This window comes from Choloepus didactylus, chromosome 4, assembly GCF_015220235.1.
Source record: "Choloepus didactylus isolate mChoDid1 chromosome 4, mChoDid1.pri, whole genome shotgun sequence".
Lineage (NCBI taxonomy): Eukaryota > Metazoa > Chordata > Mammalia > Pilosa > Megalonychidae > Choloepus > Choloepus didactylus.
This window is the reverse complement of record NC_051310.1, coordinates 108,609,549-108,633,347: the sequence shown is the minus strand read 5'-3', so window position 1 is coordinate 108,633,347 and position 23,799 is coordinate 108,609,549. Positions and strand designations below refer to the sequence as shown.

The window sequence follows — 23,799 nt, the reverse complement described above, 5'->3', positions numbered from 1 at the left end:
GCAGGTGGCGGGGCCCTCAGGTCAGACAACCCAGCTGTGGAGGCAATCCCAGACTCCGGACCCCCACAGTGATGGGGTTGCCAAAAGCCAGGGAAGGAGGGCACGGATATGTTTAGGGGCAGGAGCAGATTTGAGCAACTCTCTAATCTGGGGACTGGGAAGCAATTGGGGAACCCATGGGGAGAGAGTCCCCAGTGGGGCCAACCCCGTGAGGTGCTTGTGGGAGCCAGAGCTCTGGAGCCACCATTCTTTGAGGCCAGCTAAGGTCAGGGTCAGTCTCTGGTTAAGGTAAATGAGGAGTAAAAGGGCTATACACACAGTGAGAGGCAGGTTGGGGAGTCCACGTACCCCGATGATGGCGTTCAGCTCCGTCATGGTCACCTGCTTGGCGCGTTCCACCGCCTGCGCCACCTGCTGCTGGTGCTGGAGGGAACAGGGGGGCATTAGCAGAGGCCGCCCTGCCTGGCCGGGAGGAGGTGGGGGCTCCAGAGCATGGGGAGGGCCATGCAGAGCCCCCCAGGAGACGACAGAAAGGGCCCCTACACAGGAAGCATGGCCCTCTAGGACACAGGGTATGGGTGATGGCAGATCTGCATTTTCTTCTTTAAACTTTTTCCAATGAGCATGTTTTACTTTTGTAATCAAGTTTCTTGTAATATTTTTAAGTTCTATATAATATTTTTAAGTTCTAACACATAGATGAGCTTCAAAAGATGGCATTAGTCAACCACCTCCCTCAACCACACACATTAAAAAAAAAAACAACTTCCTCCTGTGAATCTAAGTATGAGCTGGATATGAGAAGATACAACTGAATGATAATTCATTTTCTAAATATGTTTACAGCACTATTATGTAGGATAGTGTCCTGTTCTTAGGAGACATAGCCAGTGTAGTTAGTAATGAATTGTCAGGATGTCTGCCACTTACATTCAAAGAGTTCAGGGGAGAAAAATCTATGTGTCTATATATCTCTAATCTATATATATAAGCAGAGAGGAAGCAAAAAAAAAAAGAAAAACTGGCAAAATGATTTTTGTTTTTTTTAAATCCTTCTATAGAGAGAACGAAAGCATGAAAGTTTAGTGCATTCCCTGCATCTTGAGGTGGAACCTGCCTGCCCACAGCCCTCCCCACAAGGGACCACAAGCCCCAGGACATTACCATATCCCACTCTTATGCTAATTCAACCAGTTTATTGGTGACTCCTCTGTCTCAGAGGCCCAGGAGAGGAGGAAGGAGCTGATGTGGTCCCAGCCACCGAGGGGCTCTAGAGGGAGGGAGGGCCCATGCTCTGACGCCCAGGCTAGACAGAGCTCAGTCTGGGTGGGAACAGGGCCCCACTAAGGTCTGCCCTGCACCGAGGAGCCTCCCTGGAGATGCTTCCCTCGAATTGCCCACTAGCCCAGCCACTATGTCATGCAAGGGTCCTTTGGAAGGGGAGTTTAGGTGATGTGAGGATGTCTGTGGCTGGGGTCCCCTCTCTGGGCATTGGTTCACCCCCAGGGCATGTCCCTGTCACTGAGTGGCCAGCCTTCCGGGCTTGTAGACGTTTCCAGGTGTGGGGATTTGGGCCACAGGGAAGCAGAGGCTGGGAATGCTGGTTTAGCTGGGAGGTGGGGTACGGAGGTTACCCACTGCCCAACACTGGCCCAGTCACTGGCCAGGACCCTCCTCTCCAGTCTCAGGGGGTGGGCTGCAGAGAACCCTTTCTAACAGAACTGTGGTCCCTTCGATACAACCCCCCTGCCGCAGAACCAACTGCAGAGGGCTCTGTAAATCCCCAGCTGTCAACTTCAGTCAGTTCTGTTGTCAAAGTCTGAATGGATGGGGCAGACCGGGCTCATGGTGAGACCCAGTCCATTGCTGGGCTGATCCGGAAAGCAAAGGAGATAAGAAAAGAAAGTCTTACCTCTTGTGACAGGAAAGGCATGATCTGTGCTAAAATTGTGTTCAGTCTCTTCGCAATCTCTGTCTGCAAAGGAAAAGAGACTGCATCATGCTCTAGAAAAGAAATCAAGTTACTAAAATGTCTCCAGCAAGTGGAAGTGCAAACTTCCCCCAAAACCACAGACCCTAATGACTGGCTCCGTCCCTTCTGCCCTCAGTCAGCCTCTTGTCAGGAAGCCCTCCCTAAATCCAAGGAACGAGGAAACCAATTCTGATTCCCCTGAAACCAGCCTGCCTATATTCTGGGGAGCTCCAATTTCATATCAGAGGTGGTCTACATGTTTGGTTCAGATGACAGTTTTCATGCTCTAGATGGAAACTTGAAAAACAAAGTAAAGCAAAACAACCCCCACACCCCAGCAAAACCCATTACAAGGCAAGAACTGCAGTGTGGTAAAGCGGCTTCCTGCCTCATGGGGCCCAGTGCAACGGCGAGACAGACTCTAGGCTCTCAGGCAGATCAGGAGGTAACGGAGGACTGCTCCTGGTGGCATGAGCCAAAGGGTTCCCAGGGCCAACCTCACGTGTGGTGACACGGGACTTAATGGGTTCCCCCACCCCATTCCGCTGCTGCTTCCCCATCCCACACCATCTCTCCAGCCTGAAATCCCACCATTTGTTAGGGCAAAGTGTTCCCTTCTGTAAGAAACTTCTGGAGAAGTTACGTTATTAGATCCCTAACCACTCAGGTAGACTATCTTAGAAAGGCAGATCAATTCTCTCTCCCCATCCCTAACACCCCGGGAAATACCATCAACTGTTTCCACCAGTGTCCTTGGTGAACCCCAGGCTGGTCCCCAAAGCTCAGATCAAGAGCAGTGCTCAATGGCTACCTGAGTCCAGACAGGAAGGCCTGGAACCACTGACGCCACCTCTCAGAACTACTTTTCACAACTCATTCTGGACCCTGAGCTGCCAGGACTGGGGGTCCCAGAGCTCACTTCATAGCACCCTTCTAAATACAAAACCATGACAACTGCCTTTAAGTATTTGTGGTTATCTGCAAGTCAAATGTGACTGGATATGAATTCCCTGTGCCCAGAAAATTTAAAAAACAGACAAACAAAACCCCAAAAAACACAAAAAACCATGCTGTCTGAGCTGCTGTCCACTAGGGAACCCGCCTGGCTTCTGCAGCCCTAGGTCCTGGTGCTCCCGGCTACAGTGGGCTGGCCTCTCCGTCACGTAGAGCCTGCCCATGACATCAGGATCCTGGGATCCCTGCTGTTGGGTCTCTGCCTGAAATATCCAGGATCCTCAGGAACAGACTCAGGGTTTTCCAGCAGGCCCCACTGGTGGCATCTGGGTAGAATAATTGTGTAAAGGTCCGTCCCTCAGGTCCCAGGACAATGATCACTGTGTGACAATAACAAACCCCACTTCCAAACCTCCTGTGGAAAGGGGAGCATCACCTCCACTGAGACCCATCGAAACTCACAGCCACGTTTGTGGCGGACTCGGGAAAGGCTACTACTGCACGTCAGGGTTAAAGCCTCAGTGCTACTGACATTTTGGGCCAGATAATTCCTTGTGGGGAAGCTGTCCTGTGCATTGTAGGATTTTTAGTGGTATCTTTGACTTCTACCCACTAGATGCCAGAAGCGTCTCCTATTAGGGCAACGAAAAATGCCTCCAGATACTGCCAAATGTCCCCTGGGGACAAAATCTGCCCCCTCCCTGCCCGTTTGAGCAATACTGCCATTTATCATGGATTCAGAACTAACATCACCCTTGCTTTTTTTCTTCTTTTTCCTTCACCAAGAGTCCCCTTAACTTTTAAACCATTAAGCAGCCTCAAATATTTTTGGAAGGAGGTAAGCCATATATGCATTAATATATAAATCAACAGAAATAACTGTCATTCACAATATAAGGAGCTTGGGAAGATAATTAAGTAATCACTGTATAAATTATTAACCTAGGGTTAAGTGGTGAGAGTTCCATTCTAAAAAAGGGTCCTTCTCACTTGTGTTTACTTTTTCCTCTACCAAATCAGCTTATGATGGAGAAAGGGAATGGAATGTAAAAAAGAGTTAGGATTGCACATAACAGTTCAGCTAGAAACTGTCAGCTAGTCTGGATCTCAAGTCCAAATCGACAAGTAGAAAAGCCTTCACTTGCTTGGCAAACGTTTACTGGACATTTGTTATGTGCCAAGCATTAAGAATAAAAAGAAGCAAAATGAAGCAGCTTTGTTCCTTAGGAAGCTCATTGGTCCAGCCCTCTTCTCTCAAACGGCTAGTATAGCAGTGCCCATCACCACATGGCAGGGGCTCGAGAAGTGTTTAGCCAAAAGAATAATATTACAGGCCCCCCCATGCATTTATTTTTTAGGACGTTATATTACAGAGCGTCCCCCTGGCAGCTTATCTGGGCCTGCCCCAGTGTGGACAGCACCTGCGGGAGGGACCGTGGAGGATGGGGTGTTGACATGCAATTGGGGGTTGGAGGACAGGAGCGGCCAGGCCCTCACCAACGGGTGTGACAGACCACAGCAAGGTCCCAGGTGGGTCTCTGGCTGCTGCTCCTCACCGCAACCAAGAAGGCAGGGAGAGGCTCTGAACCTTCCCAGTTGCTTCGGTCTACGCAGCAACTACAACTCTCAGAACTTCTCCCAGGGTGGATAAAAGAGTTCCTGGCTGTTGCCTACTTCCTCTGGCAAGCAGGTCAAGGGTCAGATTGAAAGTGGCTGACCTTCCTCTTCCCCATACCCTTTAGCAAACAGAACTGTGGGAGGCTATGGCCACAGGCTTCCCACAGGTGGCATCTTTCTGCAGGAGCTGGCCTGGAGCCCAGCATGCTCTGGTTCTCAGGAGAAGGGTCCTGCTGGGACTTCACGGCGCCCTGCCCAGTTCAAGGCTTGGCATGCAGGCCACCGGGTGATCACAGACAGCTTGCTCAGAGCAAGCTCCCTCTCGGTTTCACCTTTCCACCACACAAAAGCAGTTCCTGACTCCCTCACCTGCACCCCACCATGGCAAACCAGCCATCAGCCAAGAGCAGTCAGAACAATTCTAAACAGATATATAACCCTCCTGAGGCCTGGAATATCAAGCATTCATGCTTCCCTGGGGCCCAAACTCAGCAGGATGGGCCTTCAAAGCACTCGACAGGATTGTACAGGATTGCACAACAAAGGGGGTGGTTTTACACTTGGAGAACTTTTATAAATAAACCAGGGTTTCCCTGGCCTTGGGTCCTAAGGATTGATTTGGGAGCTGGGGGAGTTGTAATTTTGCCATCACCTGCTGCTGAGCTTCCAGAATTCTCCTCTTGGCCTTCCCAAAAAGGGGTAGCAGGGATTGAGCCTTACCCATCTTCTACATACTCCACCCAACCCTGAGAATGGGCACGGTACACTGGTGAGTCAAAGAATGAATGGGAAAACTCTTCACTAAACAGTTTTTTTTTAATGTTTATTATTATTTTTTTTAGGGTGCTGTTTAGGGAAAGAGAAGCTCCTGAAAATGGGAAGTCGGCCAGACTGAACCACTCTTAATCTTAATGACAATAAGAAGAATGGCTAACATCCACCTACGCAGCAGCCACGAGCATTTTGCACATGTGAACTCACAACAGTCCTCTAAGGAAGGCATGTAATAAAATTCATTTTTTTCAGATGGAGAAACTGATGCTCAGCAATTAAGCAACTCATTAATTGAGTCTTACCTTTTCCCACCAAAAAGCCAAATTTTGAGAGCTTAGAGAAATATTTTTGAAACTACTGTCAGGGTTAATAATCGACAGCGTTTCCGATTAGAACAGCTGTTAAAACAGCCTTTGATCCAACTCAAACAGGCTCTAAACATCAGTTCCAAAAAAGGGAGAAAAAATAAAAACCAAGATGCATGACTTCAACAATTGGGACAGGTCACAACTCACGAGTCAGAACTAGATGTTATGTTGGAACATGCCTTTTGGCAAGTCAGCACACTTTCTCCTCAAAAAAGGCAGCTGTGTTTCTTGAGCCCCACCGCCATCCTTCCCTCCATCTTGGTCCTGCCAAGTTGCCACCTTTCAGCAAGACCTCACAAGAGAACCTGAGTGGAGGTGGATGCAGGCAGATGGCAGACAGCTTCCTTTGGAGAGCACTTTGGTAAAAGGTGTTTGGGGACACTGGGGCCACCTTTGAAAGCTTCTTTTCAAGTGTGGTTCAAAGGAGGCAGCTTTGCTGGTGGAAAAAACGTTCCTCAGAAAGAACTAAACTAGTTACAGACAGGAGGACAAGTTCAGGGAAAGGGGCACAGAGATTCAGAATCTGTGCTACCAACTGGGCTCTGGGAGCAACATCTGCCCTGCATCACTGTCAAGATTGTTAGGCAAATAAATGACACGAAACAAGATAGTGGGGGGGCAAGAGTAATTTCCTAAAGAGCAATCTGTTCAATGCACTTTAGTAGCTCCCATTTGCATGATTCTTATAGTAGGACATCTAAGCATCTTGCTGTAAAATGAGGTACTTGAACATTCCAAAAGCAGATCTCTCTAAAAACAGGCTAGCATTCTTATTTGCCACTACTTCAGAACATCCTCTTTGCCTCTGGGCCACAACACTGAATCAGGGACATGGAACCTGTTCTTGGACTTCCCCCTGGCAACCCCCCACTCTTGGGTCTTCAGCACCCAGCCAGTCCTTTGCTTTTTTTTTTTTTTTTTTTTTTTTCTTAAGCCAACTGTTCAACACTCAGCCAGCACCACTTCCAGGCGATGGTCTCCAGCTACTTAGCTTTAACTGCCCGGTCATCTGTACCTGTGGGCATGGAGAATGCACACTTCACTTTTAACTTTAGCTGAATAAAACCAAGAAGAGGGAGCAACAAGCCACTTGAAAGAGCAGGCTACACTCTGAAGCCATGCTTCTACTCCCAGCTCTGCCACCACCTAGCTGTGTGGCTTTGGACAAATCATTTCCTCCTCTGAACTTCAATTTTGTTGTCTGCAAATCAAAGGGGCCATCCTGTTAACTTTTTAAGACCTAGGAGTCATAATGTAAAGTTTTAGAATGCTAGGCATTCTGAATTGTTCTGTGATGTATCGTTTCCTCCATAAATTCAGTAAAACATCACATCACACTAATTTCAAGGACAAGTACAAGTAAGCCAAGCCACCTCAAGACGTGGCTGCACACAGAGTATGCTGGGCAGAGGGCTAGGCTGGGGCTCATTGCCAAGACCAGTCTCCACAGTGTGAATCATCTGTTCATCTGCAGAAGTGCACATAACTATCTGTCACAGCCTCCAGGCAAGGGCAGCAATAGCAGCTCTGAGTGTGTCAAGCATCTCCTGTCTGAATTCTGTGACTCACAAGCAAAGATGAGCAGGTGGGCCTGAGACAGCTAAGCAAGGATTCTTTGAGACGTTTCTTTTAGGGGAAGTAATTGCAATTCCACATCTGTTAGACAGGCGAGGGGCTGTCCAACGCTGCTAGGATGCTGGTTACACTTCTAAAGCAAGGATTTCTTCCTTGGAGAATCAGGGCAGTGTCGTGGAAAGAGCACCGTCCGGGGATTCATTTGTGGATACGTGCAAGAAAAATGAGATGAGGAAAAGACACCTGCCTATTTTGATACATGAGTTACACTCCAGAGCCATGTGGAAATGATGGGTTTTCATCCCAGCTCTGTGTCTAGCATGCTCCATGACCTTTGGAAAGATAAATCCTGTTTTCTGGGCCTCAGGTTACTCTTCCAGAAATGTGTGTTGGGGGTGGGGTTTCGGTCAGCCCTGGGGTTCTTCAATTTTAATCAGGTTTTACTTGGTTCTTTGACTCCTGGGGTATTCAAAGTGAGTTTGCTTCATCTTGAATTAAAATCACAAGGGCCCAGAGAAGGATTGGCGGTGGGGGACGGTGCAGAAGAGGCCAAGGCTCCAGCCCCAATGTTCCCAGCAGCTTTCCAGCAGCCAGGCGCCACAGTCGCCCAGCAATCAAGGAATGGAAGATTCGGGACAACGTGTCCTGGGCATTTTAACTTAAAATATCCCAATGCATTTCTTAGGCAATTCTAAATTGACAGGCCCTCAATCATTTGACTACAAAGTGGCATTCCTTGCAGGCACTTTCTCCTCAGGCCGAGCTTGGAAAGCACTGAAATAAAGCAAGTGGGTGCTTTAGTGACAGAGGAAGGGAAATCAGGAGACCCCCTGACAAAAGCTGGGGTGGGGTTCCCAGGCCCCAATCCATCCCCTTGGCAGGCTCTGGGGGAAAGCAGCGCCATAGCAAAGAAGGGGATGAGTAAATGACCCACTTAGCAGCCACGGGAGATAATGACCCCTGCTACTCTTGGGGCTGGTGAAGGTTTACATCACAGATTACTCAATGATAGGTGAGCTGCCTTAAAGGCCCTTTTAGCACTGACATATTGATCAAATTATATATAACTACAATGCCATTAAATATTTATGCCTTCCAAGGAAGCCTCCTGAAATCTTTATGCTGGAGGGACTTGGGGCAAGAAAGGCCCAGCCCTCGGTGTGACCATGAGGATCCGTCTCTGGGGAGGGAGTGGGGCGCTGGCCTGCCCGGCCTGGGATGGAAACTGTGCCCTGGCCCCTGTGCCCTTCCAATGAGGGTAAGGATATTGGTGAGGATGCGGGCAAGGAGGAAGGAGCAAGCCCTCATCCTCCCCCAGCCAGGCAGAAGAAAAGCAAGGAGTCGGGGGTCCTTGGGGTTAGGTCACCACCCTTCTATGTACTTCCCTGAAAGGAATTCCACCTCCCCTGTCCACCCAAAATCTCAGACCCTCTCCTCCCTGAGGCTCCGGTGTACGGAAACTTAGGAATGGTGAGGCTGAGTGAGGAAGCAGGGGGGCAGAAGAAGCACACAGGCACTGACCCTGGAAAGAGGTGGCAACCCAGAGCCAAGAGACCTGCATTCTGGGCCCGGGTCTGCCCTGCACTTGGGCCTCCGTCTCTGTGGCTGGAAGGAGGCCGACTAGGATCCAGCATGACACTCAGAGCTCTCAAAAATGAAGCTACTTCTGTGTGTGAGCCAGCGCCCCGTCCTCAGAGTGATGACTCAACGGGCCGTGGTGGCAGACAGCACTCCCTGGGAGGAGCGTGGCCTCGAGGACAGCCCACATCCCTTCTCAGCTCTAAATCTCTAAAGACTTTCATTTCTCAAGCTCTCGGTTTCCATCCACCAGGCTTCCTGTTAACAAGATCCAATAATCTTTAAATATTTGTCCACTTTACTTTCTTGGTTCCCAAACACATTAAACTCTGCCTGCCTCCCACCCCCACTCCGGGGGATGGCCCTCAAAGAGCTTACTTGTATAGACAGAACAGGGAGCGCATTTTCAGATTACACCTTCCCCCAACACTGCCCATTCATCCCAGGCGCCACCCCATCCCTCCCTCCCTCCCCTCAGATAACCCTTCCCCTCCCCCACCTTCCCTGCCAACTCCCACCAAGAGGAAAAATTCTCCAAGCAGCCCTGTGGGGTTGCCATGGCAACCCCCAGCCACCTAATCCCCCTAGGAACATTATGCAAATCTCCCCTTGCCCCTCAACAGGCTGTAAAAGTCATTTCACCCTTGCAGAGGCAGCTCACCAAATTTTGGGGGTCCTCCATAAGATCAATGCAAAGAAACACTAGCCCTGACTTTTTAAGGACAGGGTAATCCATGTGGCAGGAACAGAAAATGAGGAGGGGCGGGGGGAAAAAAAGGAACAGAATGACTGTGGCAGAGACAGAGCCCAGTTCTATCTACCCCACAACCGAGTTTACAATCAAAAAGCATGAGCCTTCCAGCAGCCTGGGACCTCCAGGTCAAATGGAGAGGGTCCAAGCTTCCTCTCTTCCCAGACAAGGGTGGTAGAAGTGGGAGCATTTGCATAGGACTTGTATAGCACATAAAAATCAAGGCTGGTTATTTTAGAAATACGTATGATTTGCTCTCAAACTGATATCCTCCTAACAACCCCCTCCCACCTCAGGAATTCATAGGATGTGTGGGCTAAAAAGGGCCAGTAAGCTAATTCAACACCTCATTTTACAGATGAGGAAAATGAGGCCCGGAAATGGCAGAGGGCTGTCACAGAGCAGGTCAGCGGCACAGCTGAGTACCCCAGCTCTAAAGCCAGTATGCTGCCCCCCCACCCCCATACCAGGGGTTCTCAACCAGGAATCATTTTGTCCCCCAGGGGATACTTGGCATGTCCCAGAGACATTTTTGGTTGTCAGAACTAGGGCAGTGCTACTGACAACTAGTGGGTAGAAACCAGGGATGCTGCTAAACATCTTACAAGGCACAGGACAGGCCCTGGCAACCAAGAATTATCTGGTCCAAAACATCAGTCGCGCTGAGAGTGAGAAACCCTGACATACACACTGCTGGGGCTCATGTCTCCCGGAGCTCTAATGGGGGCTTCCCACACTGGAAGCAAAGCTCTGAAGAATACAGCCTGGGAGTGGATGTGTGGGAAGGCCACACAAGGCCCATGGAGAAAAGATTTCTGGTCCAAGAGTGAAACAGTCATGGTTTCCAGTTCTGAACTGCTCCTGGTCCACCTTTAAACCATGAGGCAGAACCTCTTTATACCTTGGGGGTCCTTTCTGTTAAGTGGGGTTCAGGGTGCCTATACCAGATTGGCATGTAGAGCAAATAATTAACTTAGGGCAACCACCAAGGATCCTGTCCTTTCTCTTTGGGGTCTTGACCACCTTTGGGACCCTGTCCCATTGTTAGAATATGTTACTGAGGTTTTTCTACATCCCAGGTACTGTGCTAAGCAGTTAATAGGCATCATCACCTACAATCATCATAATGCTCCCTGTAACTGCATTGTCCAATATATGAAGTCACCAACCATGTGTGGCTATTTAAACTTAATTAAAATTAAATTTAAAACTCAGTTTCTCAGTCACAGTAGCCACATTTTCATACGCTCAATAGCCATGAGGGTAGCTGGGGGCTAACATACTGGGCAGCACAGATATACAATGTTTCCATTATTGCAGAAAGTTCAGTCAGACAGCTCTGCTCTAGCAGGTATTATTCCCATTACACAGATGAGGAAATTAAAGTTCACAGAGGTCAAATAACCTGCCAAAATCACACAGCCTGTTTGTACTGATCTAAGACTAAACCCAAGTTTGTCTGACCACAAAGCCTGCATCTTCACCATGAAGACATACCAGCTCCCAGCTCCTGGTGTTACAGGTCTCTGTACTCGAATTCCTAGGCTCTCCCTTTGAGAACCAGTTAACTTCTGATAGACACTTTGAATCCATCAGTACAAAGGTACCAGTAAGAACTGGCTTATCAGGACCCCACCCCACCCATCACCTCTGGGCCAACGCCTGGTGTCCCTTCAGCATGGTGGGAGTTTAAGAAAGGAGCCTGGTCAGGCAGATAGTGAGGGAGAGCCAAGTAGAGGTCCCTGAAGAAGAAGGTTAATGGGTAGAAGAATAGAAAGAAAATCCAAAAGGGCTAAAAGGAAGAAGTTTCTAGAGAGCTCTCCTTAGAAGTCCCTGCAGGCTGGTCTCCTTGGTGCCACACACAAGTACCAATGATATGGAGGCCAGTGTCTCCAACCCAAGTGCTTCTCCCCATTTCAGGTCTGGCCTCATGGAGACTCCCAGTTTCTCTGGGATAAAGTGTGAGGTCCTAAGGATTGCAGGGTGGGAGACAAAGCAGTACCATCCATTGACCCAAACTCCTCCAAAGTCTTTCCATAGTTCTGCTCTTAGGCAAAGCAAGGTAAGAAACAGACCATAGCCCTCTCCACTGAAGAGGGAGATGAAAGGACCCCTTCCAGGGGAAAAAAAGCAGGTAAAGGTTTAAGACCAAGTTAAACCCCCCACTGACCCAGCAGTCCCGCCTGGCTCACCTCCTCCATCTCCCTGTTCTCACCCCGATTCTATTCCCACCCAGCCATCCAGCCCCTTGCTCCGACCACTCGACCACTCGGTGTCACCTGCTGTTTCTCCTGGGCCACCGAGTCTGCCCTCCTTTCTCCTGTCTGAGGCCAAGAAGGCAGTCAGCATACCCCCCCACCCCCCATTTAGGGGCTAGGATTTAGTCTCACTATCTGCCTGCACTGAACTACCTTTCCCACTGCTGGTTCAACTCTAGGCAGCACAAAGCGTGTTAAGGCCAATATTTACTATCAGTTTTGGGCCTCGAGTCAGGGAAGGCCCACTGAGGACTCTCCCAGGGGAAGTATTTGGGGAGTGGGAGGTCTCCCCCTCCAACCTTTCAGTCAATAAAGCTAACTGGGTGGCATAGAAGTCTAAACATGAAGAGAGAGTCCTTCTCCTGCCCCACAAGTCACTCTTGAAATTTTGAGTGCTACAGAGATTGGCGGGAAGAACCTTCCCTACGTTTGGTCTCCACTTGGGAGGAGACGTAGCCTTCCAGCACAAACTAAAAAGTAATTTCTCCCTTTAGGTTGATTCGTTTACCTCTAAGCCACTGACCCTGTCTTCCTTGTACTCAGTTCCTTCTTAGACAAAATCAGCATCTTTTACCTGTTCTTTCCCCATTCCTCTTTCCCCGATCTCTGCTCTGTCATCCCTCCCACTTATCTCTTTTCCCTCTCCCTTCTTTCTTCCCCTTTCACACCTGAACTGTTCATAGAGTGAAATGAAAAAAAAAAAAAAGTCTTAAGATACATGAAAGACACTTTTTTAGATAAAGGTTTATGATGCCTTTTCATCTCCTTCTACAATCACAGCTTTTGCAGTCTCCAGGCCACTCTCAGAAACCCTAGAAAGTGTTGTTTCCTTCCCAGAGTGTTCAGAAAATTGTACAGAGCCAGGGGGAACTCTAACCCAAAACCTAACCCTCCACAAAAGGCACAGTCCCCCAGTGTGGGGCGAGCACCATGCAGGGCTCAGGGGCCTCAGGGAACTCACAGCCTCTCATTCCACCCATCCCACAGCCCAAATTTGAGAAATCCTTGTCAGGTTTCCAGAGCCTGGATGTATACAGGTCATTGTCACACCAGGCCTTTCATGCCTGCTCTGATGCTTTCATCCTGGTGTCTGTTTCTTGGACCCTAATGCCCATTATTTTAGTTACCTAAGGTGAAAACATCTGCTTTGCAAGCAATCAAATACTACAAAAATATGATGGAGCTTTATTACTATAACCCATATTATTTGGAAGTTGAAATTTTCCAATGTTTTGTCCTCACAACAACTGGGATTATTTGGTGGTGGGGGCGGCAGCTGCTCCAGAACTCCAGACCCTGGCTGGGTGGTTCACACGGGTGAATTGAAGGGATCTTTGCAGATACAGGGGCCAAGCCCTCCTGACCCCACAGGGTTTCCCTGGCCTCTCAGGCCCCACCCTTGGGAACTTGGAGCTTTTTTCACCCTTCACATGACACAACTCCTAAAGTGAAGCTTTGGAGTCAGCGGGGTAAAGAGAACCTCTTCCCCAAAGGGCTGTGCTGCATCTTCAAAGCAACAATAGGGTCAGTGAAGTCAGCTGGGGTGGAGGGGAGAACCAGAGTTTGTTCCCAGACAAATCTTCAGGGCCAAGTCGGTGGGACACCTGGTTAGGCTCCAAAGTGCAGTATGAACCTCCATTTATGAACATGTCGCCATGCCAGTCACCCCTGGGGTTTCTCTGCAAGGACTTCCTAGGCTGAGGAATGACTGGACTCTGCAGAATAACTGGACTCCTGGAATCTAATCTGGAAGGGACTTGAAAGGCACTGAGCAGACCCTTGGGCAGGCTTGGGCCCTCTCCCACACCCCCTTCAAAGGGGACCTCCGCCTGAACATGCAGAGGGACTAGCTCAGGAAGCTGCCTTCTCCACTTTTGCTCTAACTGTGCAACCACCACCTTAACAAACAGAAGAACTCAAAATCAACACAACTGAGAACCGACCCTTTCCCATCCCTCCCTGAGAATGCAAGGGAGGCACTGGCCCTGGGCCTGCTGTCTGGAATGGATGAGAGCTCAAAGAAACACATCTACCAAAATGGTCCTTACTTGGGAGGGTGGAGGAAAGTTCCCCTTTCCCCAGTCTCTCCTTAGCCCCCACTTGAAAGGCAAGAGAAAAAGAAAAAGCCAAGGGAGGAAAAGAAAGAGGGAAAAAGGCGGCATCTTGAATGTGAGTCTTGGAGAGCATTTGTTGAAAACAAGATATTGTCCCTTTAAGCATATAAAAACAAGGCCCTTGAGCACACAGTTCTCACTCTGGTACACAATTATGGGTACTTTCAGCTGTCTAGCACTACTTCAAGTGCTCTCTTAAACCAGACTGTCAATGGCATGTTGAAAGCTATTTTGCTGGCTGCTATCATTACTAGCAAAGTGAAGAGCTGGGCTGATGAGAATTAAATATGGGGGAGGGGGCAGGTCATAACCAGTCATTACAGAATTACCAATATGAGAAAGGAGACAATGCCACTTTGGGGAATAAAGTTCAAACTGGTCCATCAGGGTGGGGGAGCAGGCAGGGGAGGCCGCAGACGGCGGAGTAGCGGCGGATGGACTCGGGCCAGCCCTGGAGAGCCTTATGGGAACAGAGGCCTGTTGCGGAGGAGCTACAGTTGTGACTGTGAGGACAGAGAAGGCTCGGAGATGGCTTTGCTGCATGATGTCCACACGTCGCCTCACTTCCCAAATGCGGTGCTCCTCCCCCCGTTTCAAGGAGTTGTGGTTTCCGGAACACCAATCTCTGCCTTTCCAAGGGCTGTTGCCACTCCTGGAGGAGCTTCCACTGCCTGCTTCTGCCTAATAACCCGAACGCTACCTTGAAGGCCCGGCTCAAGTAACGGCCCTGCTGTAAAGTCCCCTCTGACCTGAGTCCCCTTTCCCAGGAAGAATAAGCTGTTCTGTCCCGGGTGCTCCTGTAACACTCGTCCCCGTTAGCACTTACCTCATTGCATTGCAATTACTTATTTAGATGCCTGACCCTGCAGTACGGGGAATGGTGTCTTATTTGTTTGTGTAACCAACCCCAGCACATACCCGGCACACTGCAGGCCCCTAATAACTGTTTGGGGAACGAATCCAAGCATCTCATTTTACTGAAGAAATCAGACGCTCAGCTATAGGAGAACGGCCAGCCCACGATTAAAATCCCACTTCCTACTCATAGGGCTCCAGGAATCAGAACTGCACCCTCAGATAATCCGAGGAATTCTGAGTAAAGAAAAACCAGCATGTTTACCAAGCACCTAATCTGTGCTAAGTGCTCCAGAAACACCAGCCCACAGACTTCCTCCACACCTACAAAAATGAGATAATAAGGTGTGAGAAAGGACATCAAGGCCTCAGCCATCACCAATAAGGGGAAACCCTGCTGGGATTTCGCCTTTAATCATAAACCCCCTTCCTCCCCCACCAAACATTTTGCATAAACAATGGGATATAAAGAAAACCACTTTCCTCCATGAGGACACCAGACACCATGCTTATACTTCTGCCCCTAAGATTACCATCCCCCCAACTCCTCCCCAGCCTCTGCCACCAAGAGAAGGAAAATGGAATTCATTTCCTGACTGGCTCCTTCAACAAAATGGAAACAAGCCTGAGAAAAACTAGACCCTTCCCACACTAGGTGGGGAAGGAGAGTTCAAGGAAGAGAAGCCCAGTACCCTCCAGGGGGCTTCTAGTCCAGGAGAGTTCAAGGAAGGAGACTTGAAATAGAAATCAGGTTCTCATCAGGCTGTTTCCTTAATCTTGAGTAAAATAAGGGCAAGGAGACCATTTGCCCATCTCCCAGGGTCATTTTGATCATCAAACTAATGAGAAGGACAAGATCAGAGAAGCACACGACTCTGTACAATTCCACTGGCAACTAGAGAGAAGATCCAAAGAACACTGGGGTGGAAGGCAGTGTAGAGGGGTGGGTGGCTTCTCTCTAGGCAGGCAAAACAGGAGGAAGGGGGCTTTGGCATAGCAGACCCCAAAGCTGAATGAGGCATGCACCCAGGACAGTGAGAAGACCTGGGTGACTGGAGGGGACAGTCTGTACAGGGCAAGAACAAGGCAGGAAAGTTTAGAGGGAAACCAGGCTAAAGCAAAGTTCTTGGAAACCAGCTCTCTGGCCAGAAAAAAAATGATACTCCAAAGAACTTCTAAGCTCAACCCAGATGCCACACAAACAGGCACTTATCCTGGTTTAAGGACCCGTGTTCCCTTCAACTCTGAGGGTGCTCCCACCTTCTCTTTACCAAGACACAGACTCAACTTGTTGGCAGGGTCTCTGTAACATCACCCCAGTGGCTCCCTCTGGCAGCCCACACCTTCGTGGTGGTCATAGCACACCTAGCTGTGTGTTGGACTGAGAAGAGGTCTTCTAGTCCACGCGCCTTAACACTTAGCAGAGAGACCCAGAGAAGGCAGGTGAGGATGAATGGGGATTTCTCCAATTCCCACTTCAGCCCTGTGTTCATGGCCACCCCCCTCCACAGCTTCCTGCATTCTTAGGTAAAAAGTTCACAGGTTTTACCACCTTTCCCTTGCCCATGAACCTTAGCTCTGGGATGACTAGTAACAGATTCTGACGTATTACTACACACGTAAATCAATAGCTGTGCAAATAGCTGACAATCCAAATTAGAACAGGACTGTGGGCAAAGAGGGTTTAGCTGATATGGTTATACAACCTGAAATTGGGTACTTTGGACTTTGGTGTAGCCAGGTCTATAGCCCCAGCCTCTTCAGATGATAATGCAGAAAGAACAATAATAATTAAAGATACAGAATCCTATTATAGTTAGCAAAGGAATACTCCTCGTTTCTTGAGTCTTGCAAAACAAGAGTGCTGGGGTTGGGAGGGAAGGCTGCAGTAGCAGGTCTACTATTAACATGGACTGTATGACTCTGGGTACATCAGCAACCCTCTCTGGGCCTCAGTTTACTCTTCTGTAATTTGAAAGGTTTGGATCATAAGCCAAAGAGCTCTTCCAGTTCCGGATTCCCAAAGAAACTTAGAGGAAGGACTGCTCAGTTTACAGAACCAGGTGTAGAATCGTGTTGGCATATGATGCTGCCCCAAATCAAAATGCCTCAAGTCCACTTTGAATAAAAACATCAATGTTCATGGCCATATGCTGAAAACACAGCCCGGCCCAGTTTCTCTCAGCATTGGTGCCTCAAATGCAATGTATGACAGTTGTTCTGGAGCCCTCGTGTCTAAGCTGGCTTTGTTATTCCTGGCTGGCATTGGAAAGCCTCTCCAGGAGCAAGATGGGAACTGGTGAGCTGGGCAGTCATCATCACCTCCCTGGCCTCACTGAATCACCCTTGACATTCGGCCTGGATGCAGGGGCTTGGAAGACGTGACCTCTTGAAGTCCTGGCCCAGCCCCGTGATTCTGTAACCTTTGCTTTACCATAATTAGGGAGGGAGGCAGGCAGAAGAGTAGGAGGAGGAACCATTTATTACACTCAGATTTGACAGCTTGGAAAAAGAGAGGGAGACAGAGAAACAGCCAGAAAAGGAGCCAGCCATGGTGAGTTCAACCTTTCAGTAAAAAAGAAATGGGCTGAACTGCAGTTCCTCAGGTGACCTCTGTCAATATTCAGGCCCATCTGGCAGAACCCAAGGTTCTCAGCTAATCGGCACTTCAGATAGAGCCAAAAAATAAGAGCTTTAAAAAAAAATGCACCTCTGTGTGTGAAAGAGAGAGCAGGCTGAGGACCGCCACGCTTTCCAAGGTGCTAGCTCTGTAGATCATCTATTATATAAAAGTACAGACAATCCCCACCCCCATCCCTGAGCATAAAGATGAAGAATCCAGCCTGTTTGTTCCAGGCAGATGTAATCACACGAACAGTCAAGTCTAGAGGGCAGGACACTGCATGAATAATTCAAGCACTCCAGTCACTTGATTGTGTGTGCAGATAAAACACCAGTCAACCGCTAAACAGGTCAGCTGATAAACTTGTTTGCTCAGGCCTAACCACCATCCGCCAAATGCACCCAAGACCCACACTACAATTAGTGGCAGGGTTTCTTCGGCAGAGCCCTCACAATCCTGGGGAGTGGCCAGCCCCATTAGGTCAGGGCTGCATTTCTCAGCGCCTGGGTTTCTTCACCTCCTCGCCTCTTTGTTCCTACACAGCCACAGGGTGATTTCACCCAATTAAGAGATTGCCACTAACCCGCAGTCAGAGCACACACATTCATGCTAGGAAGCAAATGGGTACAAGAGCCTCAGAGGCAGGAAGGCAAAGGTGAGTGGCAAGCAGGGTAAAGACTGGGAAGCCAGAGGCCCGGATGTGAGCCCCAGCTTGGCCTCTTGCCCGCCCCGAAGCCTCAGTTTCCGCACCTATAAAAAGGGGGCAAAGAATCCCTCTATCCACCATTGGCAGCTGAGAGGATTAAATGAGATGATGTAGCCAAACCTCAGGCATTCTCCCCCTAAGAGCCTTGTTTGGGGAATGGCCAGAAGTCCCAGATGCACACAGCTGCTCTTTATACAAAAACCCTACCACCAAATGCGTTTAAGATGTTTAACTCTTCCTCAGCTCGTTGTCCCCAGGACTTTGAGAACAGCTTTGCTCTGCCAGCCAAGGTGGATTCCTTGTGCCAAAGAACCAGCCACTCACAGACACGGAGGGCACCACCCATGCAGACCTCAACATGCAACAACATATTACACCTTAATTACGAAGCTCTTAGGATAACTGCTGCTATAAATTTTAAACCTGGGTGCAATTACCCTCTTTAAACACACCCAAGATAGTAAGTGCTCTCAGAGAAAAAAAAAAAAAAAAGGGGGGGTGGAAAAGGAGAGGAGATGGCAACTCTCATAATACTGCAAAGTTCCTTGATTGCCTGGGACCCCGGTTCTGGATGCATTCTTATTGAACTGGTCAGAACCAGTCAGTTCCACCCAAAGTTGGGCAGAACCTGGCTCTAGTCCATTCTGGTGAGGACATATATCTTTACATACAAAGCTTTGCCTCTATTAAAAATATGACTGGATCAAGAAGTAAAAAACATGATAGCCTTCGTGAGCCTTCTAAGGAATTAATAAAATCCCTCAGTAAGCCACAAGCTGGCTTCCCACAATGCTCAATAAATTCAGGCCCCTTTCTGGCTACCCTTCACCCAACTCTGGAGTCTCCCTATAAGAGGGAATAGCAAAGTACAGATTCGAATGCCTCTCTACCAAGGCACTGGAGGAGGCAGGAACCTGCCAGCGCTCCAGGGGGTCACCTGCCCTTCTCACCTGCCCTGGGTCCTGCCCCTTCAAGAACAAAATTTAAACCTTGTAAACGACTGTTAATTTAGAGCAGAAAATCCATTCAAGTCACGGTCACCAAAGGCCAGAATGAGTCAACAGCCTTCTGAGATTTCAAGAACACCAATTGTTAAAAAGAACAACCGGACTGCGCCATTTATCCGTGCCAAGTCAACACTAATCGCAGGCCAAGCCAAATTATAGGCAGCCTCTCCTCCTAACACAAATACACAAACAGGCCTCTCCCACAGCCCAACCTGCACCGGGACTGGTTACTGATATGCCCAGAGATAAAGGGTGTTTGTATTTGCTGGGTTTGAGGTATACTGTTATTAGAATAGTGACAATATGAGGTAGTTTACATATCCATCAAAGGATACCAGGACTAGCAAAACTGGTTTGACTTCAGGATTTCAAAGCTGAGTTCAACTCCCAGCCATCTCAAAAGTCCTGGCATGGCAGCCCCTGGGCAAGTTACTTCAGTTCTCAGCTTCAGCTTCCTTCTCTGTAAAATGGGAATGCGGCTGCCTTTAAATTAAGATAGAGACGAGAAAGCTGCCTCATAAATGTAAGGCATTGGAGTTGTATTTCACTCTGGCTTTATATTTTTAAGCAGTTAGTTGCTCTGAGCGCTCCTTTAAATTCTGACAGCTCAGCCTGGCTTTCAGGGCTCTTGAAGTCTAATCTTATCAAGGCAGAACATCACATTTTTGCAACAACAACAACTAAAAAACAAAACCCTCCTGCATTTCCTCTTGAGAATTTTACTTTAAAACAGATAAAAGCAGCCAACCACCTCTGGGCTTTCAGGAGCCTGTAAAGCAGATCCTGGAGGTACAATTTTCCCTTTGGTCCTTTATCATAAACTCCACTAAGATACAAGACCAGGGCTAATTCACAAGCTCCAATGCTAAAAGCTCAATATTTCCAAGAAATAAGCAAAGCCTCAGACCTTGCAATTATTTCAAAGATTGGATCCATTCACTGACAAGAAGCGAGAAGAGCAGATCTAGGCTCAATTTTCAAACAGGAGGGACATAAGAATTCCACATACATAAGTTTAAAAAAAAATTAAATACATTTTTTAAAGAGAAAAGAGCTTACCTGCTTGTGCATTTCAATGTTCAAGCCATAGGACATCTCATAGTACTAAAAGTAAACAGAATTGCCATTTACAAGGTAACATAAAAATCAGTTCAGTTTTCATATTCAAGTTTTTCTAGGGAAAGTTTTGGCCAAATCATACTTTTATGATATCTTTGCTAAAGAAGTTTTAAATGAAATCCCAAAGCCAGATATAGAGGAGTTTAAGAGCTGACAACAGACAAGTGTTCCTCCCTCATCTCAACAGAATATTATAAATACAGCAGTAAGAGCTCAAGCCCTCCCTCCAACAAGCATTGCATGTGCCATATACCCTGTTTATTCAAGATTTAGCGTTCACAGAGACTAGTGTGTACAGTGGGACCCTCTTGTCCTCTGAGGGTTATTTAGCACTGTGTCAAAGGCCTCTTCTGTGGAAAACAGTGCAGGGAGTGGCACTTAAGTGCCTTCCATGTCCTCTCACAAACTGAAGATTTAAACTAGCTGGAATAGATGCTAGGAAAAGGGGAGATAGTCTATCTACTGCTCCAGGGCTGCAAGGATTCTCCACAGGGGGATCCCCTGAAGAAGAGAGAGCAGGGAGAGGGCTTTGAAAGCCTCCTCCATTCCTCAGAAAACCTCTGGGGAAGAAGGGGTGGGCAGAGAGCTTCTTGTTGGACTCTGGCTAGATCCCAGGTCTGCAAAGCAGAAAAGTTTACAAACACCTCCAGGAGATCTCGAAGAGATTTTTATCCAGCTCTGAGATAGTCTGACCCAATTTTATCTTACTAGCCAAGACAGGGCAATCAGCCCTCTGGGAAGCCTTCGAAACACAAATTAAAGCAGCACAAAGGTAGCACTGAAGTCCCCGGACTGAAATTTTGGTTTCTTTTTCTGCCTCCAGCTCTCAGTCGCCTGGACTAAGGAAAGCCGGTGCAGGGGCCGAGGGCACTCGGATTACACCCGGTTCCCAGGCGCTTCCCTAATCCCACCCGCTGCCCCCCGTCCCGGGTCGCTGCCCTCCCAGGCCCTAGGACGCCTCTCACCATCACATAATGGCGCTGCATCTCTGTCTTCTCATTCGCCAGCTTGTCGTACTCCACTTTGAGGCTGAGAGGGCAGAACGAGCCTGCTCAGGCCTGGCGCTTGCACAGCCTCCTCGGGGCCCCAACCCAAGGGCCTCAGAGGGCCGCTTTTCCACTTCCTGACAACCCCCGGGGTTACCCCATTATCCTGCAGCCTCCGGGAGGAGGAGGATTTGGGTCCGCGCCACGAGGAGGGTGGAAGTGAAACAACTCGAAACTTCCCGTGACCCACCGAGTAGAATTACCAGGGCTGCAGGGAGTGGGGGCGTCGGCGGGACCCTGACGCTAACCTGCGACCCCGGCGGACGGCACTGGGAGCAGGAGGCTACGGACTGCAAAGGGTTAAGGCCCCGCGCTCCGAAAGGGGAAACAAAAGGCGGAGGCCAGGGCTGCCCCGCCACCTCGGGGTCGGGAGCCCTCTGGGTCCTGGTGGGAGCTGTGGCAGGAGCCGCGGCGGAGATGCCCCCTCCCCGGGAACCCCGCCTTACCTGTGATATTGAGCTTGCAGGAACTGGAATTCGTCTTTGATCCTGTCACAAGACTCAGCCACCGTGAATTTAAATCCCGGCTGCCCGGGTTGATGGGGAGCCTGGAGCCCAGGAGGACAAGACGGGGGAGGGGGGCGGGGACATCAGATAGGACTCAAAGCTGCCCAGGCCCCTCCGCGGCTCCCCTCGACCTGCCCCCAACGCGGGCTTCCCAAATAGAGAAGCCCCCTCCCAACCTCGAACCTTGCCCCCAAGTTATTCAGCTCCGCGACAGGGGCTGAGGGAAGGGTCCAGTCCTTCCTTCTCAGCCGCGGGGGTCCTATCCCTTTCACTAAGGGGCTCCCATTTCCAAGAACGATGGGAGCAGGCAAGGTACGCCAGGAGAGTTGGGAGACTTAGGAAAGGGGGCGCGGGAGGGAAGTGGGGAGTGTGAAAACAGTTCCCCTTCAAACACAGGGAGCTCCCCCACGCCACTCGGGCGGGATTAACCTCTTCTCTCAACGGCGCCCCCCATCCCCTTTGTGTGAGAACACATACATACACACAAACACACACCATAAAGGTAGCAACGAGCAAAATGGAGGTGCTAGATAAACTGCCTCGTTTATCCTGCCATGATAGATGCTTAAATAAACCGAGTTGCAATTACTCACCGGATGTCTGCCTTGGGGATACATGGCAGGGAGGGGTCGTGATTCCGAGAGCGTGGAAGCGCCGGGAGCCCGGGCCGGGGAGGTGCGGGGGAGGGGGAAGCCGAGCCCGAGCGGGGGGCAGCCGGGAAACCGAGAACTCGCCCCCGGCCCCCCCAGCCCGCTCCCACAGCGAAATCCCAGAGTCGGGCGCCCGCCCCAACTGGAGACAAAGAGCCGCGGAGCAGGCGGCAAAGTCGTCGGCGGGCGCCGAGACCCGGCGGGCGGGCGCGGGCTTTGTGCGCCTAGGGCTCCGCGGGCTGCGGTCGGCCACCTTCCCCCGGCTGCGTGGAGCGCTTCAAAGCCGGGGGCTGCGCAGACATCGTCTTCTCCCCGGCGGGTCCTGCGCGGGGTCCTGAGGCCGGGGGTCCCTCTTGGGGAGAGCTCTAGCCCCCTGCGGATTACTCAGCCCGTGGCGCCAAGAGGGGGGGCGCGCCGGGACAGCCCCAGCATCCGGGGCGCGCGGGTCGGATCCTAGAAGCGACAGCGCCCGGGGCTCGCAGCGAGGAGGAAGAGGAAGGAGGCGGACTCCGAAGTGGCGGCTTGGGGCCGCGGGAACGCGGGAGGGTGAGGGCGGGAGCCCCGCGCGGGCGCTTCGACGCCCCCCCACGGAGAAGAGAGCCTGTTGTTCGGTCTGCTCCTGCCGCCGCCGCCGCTGCAAGCCCTTCCCAGGGCCGAGGAGGAAACTCCAGGCTCAGTATGTGCAAATCAACCGCTCTGGCATCCTAACTCCAGCGGGCACGGGAAGCCTCCGCAAAGGGGTCCTCGCTGTTCCCAGCTGGAGCGCCGAGTCCCCAGCGAAGAGCGCCGCGCGCTGCCGCCGCTTCGGGGTGTGCAGGCAGGAGAGCGCTGGAGGGGAGACGCAGCCCTAGACCCAATAGCTCTGCGGCTTCCTTCCTTCCCCTCGGCCCGACTCTCCTCTCCGCGCCCCGACAAACCCCCTACACATACACCCCGACACACACACCCAATACACACACACATACACACACCAAAAAAAAAAAAAAAAAAGTGGCCCGGACCTTGCGGATACCACACACAGACAGGCGAGGGGGACGAGCACGAGGTCTGAACTGCCGCGAGAGCAGTTCCAAATAGGGACTGAAAAGTAACAAAATAATGTGGCAGCTTAGCCCGGAGCTGGCCAATGGGAGCGTGGAACCCCCACGTGGGGCTGTGGGACTCGGCCTGCGACTGGGCGCCGCCGGGCGCGACGTCACAATGCCCTCTTGTGTCTAAAACTATGCATGAAAAGTAGCAATCAGGCCCTACCCGCTGGTGACTTTCGCATGGGAGTGAAAAACAGCGCTCCTCAGATCAGGAATTAACCGAAAGACATATAATAAA

General features: G+C 50.1%; 1 protein-coding gene across 8 annotated transcripts in view; it reads right to left on the bottom strand.

Annotated features, from left to right (window-relative positions):
- The window catches only part of TLE3 (TLE family member 3, transcriptional corepressor), a 48,545-nt gene extending 25,080 nt beyond the window's left edge, over positions 1 to 23,465 (bottom strand). For 4 of the 8 annotated variants that reach the window (XM_037833539.1, XM_037833541.1, XM_037833540.1 and 1 more), the window contains exons 1-6: positions 22,417 to 23,464; positions 21,764 to 21,864; positions 21,237 to 21,300; positions 20,212 to 20,256; positions 1,913 to 1,975; positions 349 to 423 (exon numbers count right to left, since the gene is read on the bottom strand). In XM_037833539.1, the coding sequence (XP_037689467.1) occupies positions 349 to 423; positions 1,913 to 1,975; positions 20,212 to 20,256; positions 21,237 to 21,300; positions 21,764 to 21,864; positions 22,417 to 22,440 (372 nt within the window). In that variant the 5' untranslated portion in view covers positions 22,441 to 23,464. Of the gene's footprint in view, positions 1 to 348; positions 424 to 1,912; positions 1,976 to 20,211; positions 20,257 to 21,236; positions 21,301 to 21,763; positions 21,865 to 22,416 lie in introns of those variants that run through there. The other 4 variants (XM_037833543.1, XM_037833546.1, XM_037833545.1 and 1 more) reach the window with 4 other exon arrangements.
- Positions 23,466 to 23,799: the final 334 nt, after the last annotated feature.